The sequence below is a fragment of the Cebus imitator genome, unplaced genomic scaffold (assembly GCF_001604975.1).
Source record: "Cebus imitator isolate Cc_AM_T3 unplaced genomic scaffold, Cebus_imitator-1.0 Scaffold117, whole genome shotgun sequence".
NCBI classification, from domain to species: Eukaryota; Metazoa; Chordata; class Mammalia; order Primates; family Cebidae; genus Cebus; species Cebus imitator.
In genome coordinates, this window is record NW_016107432.1 from 499,208 (window position 1) to 513,261 (window position 14,054).

The window sequence follows — 14,054 nt, forward strand, 5'->3', positions numbered from 1 at the left end:
TTGTTGATGTTATTGTAAAATGAAATTTTTTCCAGATAGTTTGTTGTTGTGTGTAGAAATGCTACTGATTTTTGGCTGGACACAGTGGCTCACACCTGTAATCCCAGCATTTTGGGAGGCCGAGACCGGTGGATCACATGAGGTCAGGAGTTCGAGATCAGCCTAGTCAACATGGTGAAAACCCGTCTCTTCTAAAAACACAAAAATTAGCCAGGCATGATGGCGCACGCCTAATCCCAGCTACTTGGGAGGCTGAGGCAAGAATTACTTGAACCCAGGAGGTGGAGTTTACAATGAGCTGAGATTGTGCCACTGCACTCCAGCCTGGGTGACAGAGTGAGACTGTCTCAAAAAAAAAAAATGTGATTTTATATGTGGATTTTCTATATTGCAACTTTATGAAATTCATTTATTCTAACAGTCTTTTGGTGGAATCTTTAGGGTTTTCTATTTATAAGATCATATTGCAAAAAAGAAAAAAAAAAATCGTATTGCCTGCAGAGACAATTTAACTTCTTTCCCAATTTTGATGCCTTTTATTTCTGTTTCTTGCCTAATTTTTTCTAATGTAGCTTTTAGCTTCCTGTTGGCTAAACAGAGAAATACCAGCAAAAGAAGCCTAGACATCTATAATGTAGAGACAAACCAATTGCTTAAGAGACATGTCACTTTTCATAGAACCAAAGCAAAATTTCTCCTGTCATATTTATAAAGAAGACATGAAATGTGATTAATAGCATCCTCAGTAATGTCCTTAAGGAAAATTTTTGGATTGTCATATACAGATTCCAATTTTGGTCATGCAGGAAAGACAAAAATCTGTGGTTTTATAATACTCAGGTACTTTGTGGCATGTTAAAAATTAGCCCAATATTGAATGTTATAATGCCATGAATTAGAAGGAGAATCTGTGACATTTCATAGTTACAATGCAGCTGCATCTTATTTTTCAACTAGGTATATTAAAGATTTTATCTGGGTACCTTATCCGGAGCTACAGATTTAAAAGGGAGGATAACCAAATATTAATTACATTATACCCATTCGTAAGAGATTCTCAATCATATTCCGTTTTTCCATTCTTGGTTAAAGCTTGAATTAGCACTGCTTATTGCTATGTGGGTAATAAAAATACCTTCTGGTTTGCTAAACTTTTAGATATTATAATTTTAAAGGTCTGAATTTATTATGTTGCTTCAGAGTTACCTTTTTGCATTTCTAGAAAAGGAACTGCTGTAGTAGATATATCTGGGAATGGTGACCCCTCTTCAATTTGCACTGTAATGCGAAGTGATGGGACTTCTCTCTATGCAACCAGGTTTGTAGCTTCTGTGAGGGTAAACATTTCGTTCTAAATCTGTTGCTTTCAGATTAAAAACTATTTACAATTAATTATGCATTATTAACCCCACAGCTGACTACAGTATTCTATAAACTATAAAACTGAAGTACTTATAATCAACTAAAAGTATGTTACAATGGCACATTGGCAAGGAAATGTATACTAAAAGGTGACCATATTAGCACAAGGGTTTCCTCATGCTGTAAAGAACATCTTACATGCACATAAATACCAGACTTCATTGCAATTTGTTAAAACAGGCGGAAGGAGAAGGCAGCCATGTCACTTTTTTTTCCATCCATCTCTGTGACTGACCTTTGTGGCAGGGAGCAATCTCTTTATCAGTAAGAAGTGGGTTTATCAAGCACCCTTATTTCTGGGACAAAGCTAATAGGAAAGAGAAGGTATGATAATAAAATCCATACAAGCACTGCTGGCAAAAGTGTCTCCCAGACCAGAATTTTATATTAGGTCACAACTCACTTTTGTAACATAAAGTCATGATATTTTGTTGTTGTTATTATATCAACTACCATAATTTGTTCCAAACAACTTTAAGCAACCAGTCAAGTCTCTTAACTTCCCCTTAGGAATTTCATCTTTTACTGTCTATTACTTTTTGACATTTCCCTTTACCAATTTATGCAATTGGGATTAGGAAGTGAGAAGAACTTATATATCTTGTATTTTTCTAGATAAGCACATATATATAGTAAAAAGTTTTTTGTATCAACTGATTATTGCTAGACAGATTAAAGAAATAAACCCTTGCACAATGGTTATAAGAAGTATCCATTGAGAACAGAGGCTCTGTAACTATCTGGGTCTGGATGGTGTCTTTTTTTTGGGCTATCATTAGGTCTTAAATTTTTCAACACCTATATTTTTCTTTGGAAAAAGAAATATCCTGTCAGAATAGAGGCTCTATGACATGAAGTCTCTGTAACTATCCTGACTTGGTGTTTTTTCAGGTTGTCATTAGATACAGACTTTTGTGTATATTTACCTTAACACCTGTACTTTCTCTTTTTTCTTTGGGAAAATAATTGTCTTTTTGCCACTTATTGAAATGTTTGATTTTTCACTTTGCTTTAATATCAGTTGCTTCTGCCTTCTAGTGGGTTTCTTGTGGAATACCTTTGTTTGTGGGGTGTAAATTAAAGGAGTTGTTATAGCAGACAAAAGTGCAGGAGAATACTGAAAAGAGCAGTGTGTGAGGCTGGAGACCTGGGACTGTCATTTAACTCTCTGGGGCATGATTCTCTACTTTGTTAAATGAGAGATCTGGACTAAATGACCTGACACTTCTTTGGCTTTGAAATTTAGTTTCTACAAACTGAACCTAGAAATTTTTCTTATTCTTTTTTGTTTTTTCCTTGGATCAAAAAGTTTCTCTTTGTTTTGTCCTTATCTGAAACCAAAAAAATACAACACAGGTGTCTATTTGTGACATCATTTTTGTGTTAATCTTCTATACAGGTGTTTCTCAACATTTTTAAAATTATAATCCCTCCAAGGAACCTTTTCAGCCATATTTTTCCTAATTGCCAATCCTCATGAAATTTTATCCCACAGATATTCTGTATCTCTCTATATATTGTATGTATATCTGTGGTTTATGCAAGAAGAATAAATTTTTTTGTTGTCCAGCTGTAGTGGCTCACACCTGTAATTTTAGAACTTTGGGAGGCCAAGGTAGGAGGATCTCTTGAGGCCAGAAGTTTGAAACCAACCTGGGCAATATAATGAGACCCTCTCTACAAAAAAATTTGCAGTGGCTCATGCCTGTAATCCCTGTACTTTGGGAGGACAAGAAGGGTGGATCACCTGAGGTCAGGAGTTCAGGATCAGCCTGGCCAACATGATGAGACCCTGTCTCTATTAAAAATGCAAAAATTAGGCATGGTGGTGCACACCTGTAGTCCCAGCTACTCAGCAGGCTGAGGCAGGAGAATGTCTTGAACCCAGGAGATGGAGATTGCAGTGAGCCTATATCGCACCAGTGCACTCCAGCCGGGGCAACAGAGCAAGACTCAGTCTTAAAATAAATAAATAAAAATTTAAAAAGTAATTAGCTTTGTGTGGAGGTGCACACCTGTAGTCCTACTTACTCAAGGAGGCTGAGGCAAGAGGATTGTTTGAGCCTGGGAGTTCACATCACTGTACTCCAGCCTGGGTGACAGGGTGAGATCCTGCTTCTAAAAATAAAATTAAAAAAAAAAAGAATTTTTTTTGCCCCTCAAAAAACAGTTTTTGCCTCCATTGAGAATGCATGCTCTGTGCCATGTCAGGATCATGAGGTATGTACTCATGACATTTTGATTATCCCTAACATTTCAAAAGATTGAATTTTTCAATCTTTCTGGTATCATACATAGTTACCAAAAATAGCTCTAATTTTAAACTTTAATCTTTCATAATCCTTGACTTGAAATTTCAGTTTATGAAGTTTCATGGTTTTTCATTATTTCATACTATGTACAAACTGGCTATTTGTATTTAATCAGAGATAAGAGAGAGAGAAATTCTGTCAAAGGACTTTACGGTCTTTTAAAATGTGTTAGAAGATTTTCCCCCTGACTGACCCAAGGCTTTGAAAGTCCTTAGTAATACTAATAGGAGAGTATCTAGATGACACCTGTTTAGTACATCATCTATATTTTAAATATGTTCGTTAAGAGAATATATTGTAGATAAGTAATGGGTGATTCTTTTTAGTGGAGACTTCATCATAAAACATTTTACCTACAAGACACTTCACCCAGAGCTATTTTAGTTGTTATTACTATTTGTAGAGCTTTTATATATTTATTTTATTTGTATGTATTTTAGGTTTTAATTATTTTTCCCAGTGTTTTTGTTTTTCCCAAACCTATTTTTATATTATATCAAAATGTGATATTTGCATTATCTGAATGTGGGTGGAATTCCTGAATAATTTAAGTTCTTAATTAGAAAATGCTTGTTGCTATTAAATAGGTAAAACCAATTATTACCCAGATCTGCTTAGTAAATCTTGGTTTATGGCCACTTTTTCAGAGATCTTGCAGCTGCTATAGATCGAATGGACAAGTATAATTTTGATACAATGATATATGTGGTAAGTAATCAGAACACAAAGTTATGACCTCTAACTCATGAAAACTACAGAGGTAGAAATTTGAAGCCATCTTGAAAAGCTATGGAAAAAGTTGTCAAACTACAGAGAGAAGTCAACATTTAGTATGTTTAAAGAGGGCAACTTCTATTATTTAAAAGTTTAAAAGCTTAAAAATGAAAAAGTTTACATTGATTGCTTCATAGTAAGAAAAAATTACCTGAATCAGTAAAATGGTTATATGAAATTAACCATATATACAGGTCACTATAATGCCAAGTTTTTTTGTTTTTTATTTTTCAATTCTGATTTGGGCTTAACAGTTGTTTTTAAATAACTTTATTTTGAAGAAGTAATTTAATACTCAAAAGAAGTTTAAAAATAGTACAGTGTTTCCCCCCAAAGATAATATATAACCATAGTACTGTTTGTCAATATCAGGAAATTAACATGGGTCAAGACCTTATTGAAATTTCACCAACTTTTACATGTACTTTCCTGTCAATGTTTATGTAGGTATGTTTTTATGAGACTTTGTCACATGTATAGATTCATGTAACTACCACCACATTCAGAGTATAGAACTGTTCCATCACAAAACAAACTCCCTCATGGTGAACCACTTAATAATCACACCTTCACCCCAGTCCTAACCCCTTGCACCCACTGCTCTGTTCTTTAGCACAATTTTGTCGTTTTGAGAATGTTGTATAAATGGAATTATACAATATGTAATCTTTGAAATTGGCTTTTTTCTCTCAGTATAATGAATGCCATGGAGAGTCATCAAGATCAGGCTGTCCTGTCAGTAGTTTGTTCATTTTATTGCTGAGTGATATTCTATTATCTTTTCCCCTTTCCTTACTTACCATGTGAAACATTCCTTTCCACTTAGAAGAAAAGTTGTCATCAGATATCTATTTAGAGCTTAGCTTTGGTCTCAGAAACCAGGGTCGTAATAGCTGAGAGGGAAGAAATTGAAACAGAATACTCAGAAGGTTGAAGTTCCCATGTCCTCCTGACTTGGTGGAGTGCTGTGGCTCTCCTTTCCCTCCCTTGTAGAGCACTCCACTTAGGCATTCTTCTCAGGACATATTGTTTGTGTTTACTTAAAATGTATCGATTGACAATGACTTTAGTCTGTCAAACCTCAAATATCTTAATTTGATTCAAGTCCAACCTATTTTTGTACATTGTCACTGTTCTTTTATTTTACATATATTTTCTTCCCAAGACAGATAAAGGACAAAAAAAGCATTTTCAGCAAGTATTCCAAATGCTGAAGATCATGGGATATGACTGGGCAGAAAGGTAATGTCTGTGTGGTTCTTAATTGCCTGTTCAGGGTCAGCTGATCCTGAAAATGTACCTAGTGGTTAAAGTTTTTCACTCAAATTTCAATTCTTTGTTTCAAGATACTAGCATGGAAAAGCAGGCTTGATTTTTTGTATTATGTCTTGGTTATAATTTCCAGCTTACAAACTTTTTTTTCTGAGACTGAGTTTCACTTTTGTTGCCCAGGCTGGAGTGCAACAGCGCAATCTCAGCTCACTGCAACCTGTGCGTCCCGGGTTCAAGCAATTCTCCTGCCTCAGCCTCCCAAGTAGCTGAAATTACAGGCGTGCACCACCATGCCTAGCTAAATTTTTGTATTTTTAGTAGAGATGGGGTTTTTCTATGTTGGTCAGGCTGGTTTCAAACTCCCGACCTCAGGTGATCCACCAGCCTCAGCCTCCCAAAGTGCTGGGATTACAGGCATGAGCCACCGTGCCTGGCCCACTTATGAACATTTAATAGCTGTATTTTTATTAGTTACCTGCTCTCAGTGGCTTAGTTTTCAAAATTCTTAATCCACATCTCCTTAAGGGAACTAGTAATTTAATCACGTTGGTGATTATCTCTGCACAGTGAAGCTGTCCTTAACGTCCTTTGTAGCATACAAATCACATCAGTTTCATTTTATTAAAAACTCTGCTATAAGGGTTAAAGTTCAAACCACTCCCTGAACGGTATTATATGCTTTCAGCAGCAGCTCTTGTTTAGTTTTCAGTTAACTAGATGCCCACTCTTTTAGGTGCCAGCACGTGCCCTTTGGAGTAGTGCAGGGAATGAAGACTCGAAGAGGAGATGTCACTTTTCTGGAAGATGTTTTAAATGAGATTCAATTAAGGATGCTACAGAACATGGCTTCGATTAAGAGTGAATTCAGTTTTTTCTTATTAAAATCATAACTTACATGCCACTTTTATGTTATCCTAGACTTTGGGCAGTGTGATTTATTATGACTGTCCCTCTATTGAAGTGTCACTAACTTTGTCAAAAATAGCTTTCACTAATTAGAGGTGCCAGAATTTTTATACTTGCTACTCAGGAATTGGTCACTTCAATAATCTGAATTACTGTAACCTTGGTCCTCTTTTCATGGAGAGCTTGAGCATTGTCATTCTGTTGTGTGGGTGGCTTTGTGAAGTTTGTGTGTTATAATTTAGATACAAGTCACAAGTCCTTGTGACTTTAACCTTCACCCTTGGAAAACTAAGTATCAGAGATATATATATATATATATCTCTGATACTTAGTTTGGATATCTGATACTATATATATATAGTATCAGAAATCTAAATTTATTTTTCCTACAAATATTTTTTGAATAAATAAATTTGGATTTCCCTTTTAATGTAGGCAGGGGAAATGTCATTATCAAAGGTAAAATAGCCTAAATGAGGGAAGTAAATTGCCCACTCTGAAACTGTTGTTCATTGTCAGCGTGTTTTGGCAGATCATATCTACACCTTGATCCATGATTGGCACAGTGTCATGTAGGCTAAAGATAGCTGCCTTTGTGTATTTCAGCAACTAAAGAACTCAAAAACCCACAGGAGACTGCAGAGAGGGTCGGACTCGCAGCACTCATTATTCAGGTCTGTTAAGACTTCTATCTGTGAGGTCCTTTGTTTGGTACTAGAGCAAATCCCAGCAGTGAAGATTTTCTCTGTCGTTTTAGGACTTCAAAGGTTTACTCTTATCTGACTACAAGTTCAACTGGGATCGTGTTTTCCAGAGTCGCGGGGACACGGGAGTCTTCCTACAGTACACACACGCCCGCCTCCACAGGTGAGAAGAGGCTGCAGGGAAACCTTGTGCTGCACTGTCCTTCCCCAGGCTAGGTCCTGAAGGGTGTGATTCTAAGACCAGACGCCCTGTGTTCTGGGCTTTTTCAATATCGTCTATATTGAACACCTATGTAAGAAATACATTTACATGTATTATCTTACTTAGTCCTCAGAATAACCCTGCCAAGAATATACTGTTACCTCCATTGTGTATGGTTAAAGAAATAGATTTAGGGAAAACTAAAGTATCAAATCAAATAGTGTTGGCATCAAAGTCTAGGACTATATTAAGGAGACCAAAATTGTGTATTATAAGGTGATGTTCATCACTTGCAGCACTGTGCTTTTTTATGTCTTTTTAATCTTTTGATGTTTTTAACTTTAAACTGTTGATAACAGTTTGGAAGAGACTTTTGGATGTGGTTACCTGAATGACTTCAACACTGCTTGTTTACAAGAGCCACAGTCTGTTTCAATTCTCCAGCATCTTCTCAGGTATGATGGTTTCCAGGGATCATCAAGTGTGCCTCTGCTTATCAAAATTGCTATTGGCATTTTTGCTGCCCAGTAGGATCAGCAGGCCAGTAGCTTAACTCCTACCTCTAGACTTTTCCCAAAGGTATGCCTAAAAAGTGATTATTTGCCTTCTGAGGGCAGGCAGAGGCCATAGATTAAGCCAATGCTCAAGGACAGTCTGGGTCTTCAGAGTATCACTGATGAATTAGCACACATCTAGTTGCCTCTAGTTCACATAAAGCCTGATAAAAGCATAACCTTTTAGTTTTGAGAAAGAGCATCTTCTTGCCCTCTGTGATAAATGAAGGAAAATACCTGCCTTTGTGCAGCTTCCTAGAGACCATTAAGTCCTCCATTTTCCCTCTTGGTTTCGGTTCACCATCTCAAATACATGTATGTATCTGATGCTCCTGCACTAGGCAAGAGACCACACATTTTAGTTCTGATGGGCATTGTTGAAGGAATTAGTCTCTACAAGAGATATGGGTGGTTATGAACAAGGCGGTTTTCTTTGATTGCCGAATAGTAGTCAGTGGTTCTTTCCTGGGATCAGAAAAGTTTATCCACATGTACAATAGCAAATGTGAGGAAAAATAAGCCAACCAGGTTTTCTTAGCATTGAGGGTAGACTTTGCTAGTTTATATTTTATGTTCCTAAACATGGCTGGAGGCTTTTTACATTCACCAGCCATGATTTAACTTTTTGCTGTGGACTAGGTCTAGGGAATATCAAGATGATTTAAAGTCCCTGCCATCAAGGAATTTGTAAGAAAGAAAAATGTTCCTTTACCTTCAAATGTACACACTTTTTCATATACCTTTTTTTTTTCTGAGGGGGAGTCTTACACTGACGCACAGGCTGGAGTGCAGTGGTATGATCTAAGCTCCCTACAACCTCTGCCTCCTGGGTTCAAGTAATTCTCCTGCCTCAGCCTCCCAAGTAGCTGGGACTACAGGCACTCACCACCATGCCTGGCTAATTTTTGTATTTTCAGTAGAGACAGGGTTTCACCATGTTGCCCAGGCTGCTTTTGAACTCCTGACCTCGTTATCTGCCCAACTCTACCCTAAAGTGCTAGGATTACAGCCTTGAGCCACTGCACCTGGCCATACCTACTGTTCTGAATCATATCAAGTCCGTCTGACATTTACGATCTTTTGATGTCTAATATTTTACTTTAGTGTAACACGTAGTCATTTCCTGTTCACTGTTCTGTCATCTTTTAGGTTCGACGAGGTACTTTACAGATCGTCTCAAGACCTTCAACCCAGGCATATTGTCAGTTACCTTCTAACTTTAAGGTACTTTATAGTCTTCCTGTTTTCAGGCGTTAATGACATTTGAGACTTTTCTTTCATCTAAACGTTTCCTATAAACAAATTCCTTGGCCTAAAATCTGATGTGCTGTTGCAGAAATTATTGCTTCATCTATACAAATTAGCAGTTAATGTTCATTCATTCAGTGATACAAGGTACTATCACTATAGTCTAGAGAATGGGAACTGACAACTACAGTTACAGCACAGTGCATGTGTATTAGAATGAACGTAAGAGATGGTGTTAGGGCAGCCAGCCCAGCCGTGAGAGATCAGAGAGGGCTTCTCAGAGGAAAGGAGATATTAGTCAGGAGAAGCAATGTGGCTGAGAAGAAGGAAAAAGCCCAGCATTGACCAAGAACATAATACATTTTAAAGGATCCATAAGCATTGTCCTGGGAGGGCTGATAAATGAAGCGTGTATAAACCTATATGCCATGCAATGAGGCATTTAGACTTACTTTCAGGGCGGTGGGGTCCATACAGGGATTTTAAGCAGAGGCACAGAAAAATAAGCTAGAAAAATTATTCTATTCTTTAATGACAGTTTCATGGTGTCTGTTTTAGAAACTTGGAATCGAAGTTGAGTCCACTCTTACATAGCAGCAGCTGTATCTTCCCATAAAGCTATTTAACAAAGGAAATTTTGCTTTTACTCAACATTTATTGAAATTAGACACTTAGCAGGACTGTTTTCTTGATTATGCTTTTTACCTTGTCTTCCCTAGATTTATGTAAGGTTTTTGTTCTTCCTGTGACACTTAAAACATACAGAGGTGAAGAAGCCACAGTCTTATGAAATGTCATTTTATCATTAAAACTGATGTCTTCAGTATCATTTCTCTAGCACATTTTTCTACTTGCTGCCATACCTAAATTTAAAAGACACTTTAAAGAAGGGTGGCCAGTGTGTGTGGAGAGTGGATAGTAACTACTCTCTACCCCACCTCACTATACAGAGGGAAAGGCCATGCTGTGTTATACATTTGATTGTAGGCTGCCTAAATTGAGGAAAAATGATTAGAAAAGAATCTCCAATATTTGTAAAATTAACAGTGAAACCATAATCTTAAGAATTGCCCACCTCTTAGTCGTAGAATAGGACCAAGATCTAAAGCTTGAGTTTTAAATTCCAGTTTCAACTTTACAATTCTAAATACATCCTTTAATGGTTCTGAACGTTATTGAGGGAGTAAGATTACATATCAAGCTCACATGTTACAACAGGAAATTACTGCTGGTACTATCATGATTTCTCTCTTCTTGTTTCAGTCATCTTGCAGCTGTGGCACACAAAACACTACAAATAAAAGATAGTCCTCCCGAAGTGGCTGGGGTATGTTATGTTGAATGTTTTCTGTATAATGTCTAGCTCCTTAGACTAATATTACTAAGTCAGTCTTGTAAATTTTTCTAAAATAGCATTCTACTGTTCAACTGTAAGCAGTATATTTCCTCAGCTAACAGACTGTAACAATCAATGTTTATATACTTCTCAATATGCTAGACTGAAGCACATTTTCCTATATGAAATATTATAGTGATAAAGTCACCTTATCTGAAGCCATACTGTGTGATGATACTGTCACTCCTACTCCATGACACCCTATGTACAGGTCTTACTGTAAGGGATGCCAGGAATTTATCTTCTCTTGCCTATGATAACTATACAGCACTTTGACATACTGTTCCTGCTTTAAAGTTAGAATTACCTTTAAAACCATTCTCATGAATTTACTTATAGCTAGGCTGTTGTTGAACATTTTAAGTCATTCTTTGATTTATTTTGTAGGCCAGACTTCATCTTTTCAAAGCTGTCCGTTCTGTCCTAGCCAATGGAATGAAACTTCTTGGAATAACACCTGTATGTAGGATGTAATTTCCAATTAAAATGGCTTTTAAAATGTCAAATGAATTCTAGTTATCTATTCTGAGATGCTTTACTGTTTAGAATAAATTTAAACTATTATTCTATATAGTTTATAGGTGTCAGAATCTGTATTTTAAACTATGACTTGTCAAGTTATTCAGCCTTTATCCTTAAATAAGTCATCTGAATTCTCTCATGGTCAGTAGGTATTTAAATAGACATTAAGTTGAAACTTTTTAAATCCAAAGCATTGTGGCCTAATTGGGGCTATAAGGATTTGAGTTGAAACATTGGCTTGAAATTTCTTACCATGTCATTCTTCCAGAAACTATTCTTATAACTGAATGATTTTTAATGTTTTCATAAAAGAATTGGTGGGGGGTGGGGGTCTCAATTTTCTTGTAATTGTGGCTAGTTTGGAATAAACATAGGGAGATCAAAAATAAGCATCTTTCTGTCAATATAGCTGACAACTACTCCCAGAGAGAATACATCTTATGTTCCCTTTGAGTTAATATATACAGGTAACTCTTACTTTGTGAACTCAGGAACTAAGTACATTTTAATAGCAGGGAATTACTTGTAAAGACATTGAATTAGGATCTTTTTGTAAAATGTAATCCATTAATTCAACCATAATTTGAAATGGAGTTTCTTATAGTTTCCTTCATGTATCTTCATATTGGTAACATACATTTTATGTGGCTTCATTAGATAGCATGAGCATGGCTTAGGCAACAAGAGTAGGATATGGTGTGTTTGATCAGTATGGCTATCCTCAGCATTTCCATTCAGGTCTGCTATAATTTATTCTAAATGTTGCTAGTAGTAGTCTTTTGAATACCAGCAACCAGTACTGTTTTTATGAGTAGAAAAGCAAATTAGCACAAACTGAAGCTTTTGTAGTTAAGAGTGAGAATTGTTTCATATTAGCAATTATGGCTTACCTTCTTAGTCCTAGAAAAGATGCAGCAGTTACAATTTAAGTGAATTACCTCCCAGATAGCAAATTTTCCTCTTAGTGTCAAATTTTTCTTAGTATAAGCCAGCCATGGGATAAAAATGTAAAGTAGGGACATGTTTTACACATCCACCGTCCCTCTCTACTTGTTTGAAGAAACTTTCTCCTCCCAAGATCAGTAGTGTCTTCCTCAGTATTTGAATCTTGAGTGAAATCATACAGGAACAGTAATGGTTAGAGTCGAATCTTTACAAAAGCTGAAAAGACTGTTTATTAATTCTTAGAACCTAGACTCCTATAGCCCTGATTGTGGACCTTCTTAAAAAGTGTTTTTTTGCCTAAGGCTTGCCAGAGTTGATTTGCAGCCAGAGAACCCTAACTATACAACTCCACATGTGGAAAATACAAGTGCATTATCTTAATGGTCATATCTATAATATAAAAAAGTGATTAAACAGAATTTATATAAAGACGTTTATTGCTGAATTTCCCCTTTAACATTATAGAAATGTTTTTAAAAACACTGAAATTTCACAAATTATTGAGAGCCCAACAGTTAAACATACTTTATTTAAAAAAGTACAAAAGTGACATTAGAAATTTTTTTGAAGAAAAGTATATCATCTAACAGCAAAGAAATATGAACCAGACAATGAATGGCACAAATACAGCACTAAAGGGGTACTCATCACCACCCAGAAATCATTGTCTGAGTTATGAAATAGATTCATTTTGAGAGGTTACACATTGTTTGTTTCTGAACTAGCCTGTCTTGTTTCTGCTTCTTGTAAGAAAAAAGCTAGGTCTTTGCGGCTGCTAGGACAAAATACTGTACATGAATAGGAGAACAAGGAGAGGTCATCCTTCTCCCCTGGTACCTGAACAAGAGAACAGCTAGTACAGAAATGGCTTTGGCACTTTAACCCTTACACATTGTCCCAAACTTTGTTACTTGAATATTGTAGCCTCACATGATTTTTTTAAAAACACTACATCATCTCCATACTTTTTATGTACAAATTATATATAAATACACAGTAATAAAATTCTTTCATTCTAAAACGATATAGTTTGACCCCAAACAGGTCCACATTAAGTTTCTGTATTAACAGTTCACTCGGATAGCTTTTTTTTTTGTTATTTCCACATACAGCACTGATCTTAATTCTTAGGCCATACAGTTAATTTGTTATTTGTTTATGCTACCTTCTGGGATTGACTTAAGGCTCTAATGCTAATGGTTTAGTCTTAACAGGAGTCTCATGTGAGGCTAAAATCACACACCAATAACTCTCTCCTTTGAAGCTGTTTCTCCTTGTTGGATGGATGTAGTGTCTTGTCTGGGTAATCCATAGAGATATATGGAAACACATACAAGAAGAGTACCAAGAGCAAAGGTGAGTGCTGAAAAGAAAAAAAAAAACAAAACAGCTTTATCTGTATGTATGTCTTAAAACTGCCTAACAATGATCAGTTTAAAATTGTGAAAACTCTTAATTGTGGGTTAACACTATCAGATGATATTTTAATGATGGTAAGGTTTAGAAAGGTCTTCCATTACAGCAAAAAAAAAAAAAAAAAAAACGCAACAAACCTCAGTGTCGCTGTTTAAGCCAGCACAGTCAGTGGCCACAAGGGAAAACAAACAGACCCCGGTGCCTCTGCAACAGGCGACTGGAACACCAACTTAAAAAAGGCCCTGAGGCAGGGAGCCAGGCGATCAGGCTCGGCTGGCCCCACCCCCACAAAAGAACAGCAACCAGAAACTCTGGATTGAGAGTTTCACAGCAAGTGCAGCTGAACCCGGGACGGTACAGCTCTGTGGGGGAGGGGCGTCC

At 36.5% G+C, this 14,054-nt stretch overlaps 2 protein-coding genes across 8 annotated transcripts in view; one reads left to right on the plus strand and one right to left on the minus strand.

The window, feature by feature from the left end:
- Positions 1-11,691, plus strand: part of RARS2 (arginyl-tRNA synthetase 2, mitochondrial) — an 84,797-nt gene extending 73,106 nt beyond the window's left edge. For 4 of the 5 annotated variants that reach the window (XM_017538901.2, XM_017538902.2, XM_017538903.2 and 1 more), the window contains 10 exons: positions 1,223-1,318; positions 4,382-4,442; positions 5,674-5,750; positions 6,514-6,638; positions 7,293-7,360; positions 7,444-7,553; positions 7,952-8,047; positions 9,296-9,370; positions 10,658-10,721; positions 11,178-11,691. In XM_017538901.2, coding sequence (XP_017394390.1) covers positions 1,223-1,318; positions 4,382-4,442; positions 5,674-5,750; positions 6,514-6,638; positions 7,293-7,360; positions 7,444-7,553; positions 7,952-8,047; positions 9,296-9,370; positions 10,658-10,721; positions 11,178-11,264 — 859 coding nt within the window. In that variant the 3' untranslated portion in view covers positions 11,265-11,691. The remainder of the gene's footprint in view (positions 1-1,222; positions 1,319-4,381; positions 4,443-5,673; positions 5,751-6,513; positions 6,639-7,292; positions 7,361-7,443; positions 7,554-7,951; positions 8,048-9,295; positions 9,371-10,657; positions 10,722-11,177) is intronic. The other variant, XM_017538900.2, reaches the window with a different exon arrangement.
- A 921-nt stretch (positions 11,692-12,612) lies between these two features.
- The window catches only part of SLC35A1 (solute carrier family 35 member A1), a 33,899-nt gene continuing 32,457 nt past the window's right edge, over positions 12,613-14,054 (minus strand). For all 3 annotated transcript variants that reach the window (XM_017538906.2, XM_017538907.2, XM_017538905.2), the window contains one exon: positions 12,613-13,620. In XM_017538906.2, the coding sequence (XP_017394395.1) occupies positions 13,493-13,620 (128 nt within the window). In that variant the 3' untranslated portion in view covers positions 12,613-13,492. The remainder of the gene's footprint in view (positions 13,621-14,054) is intronic.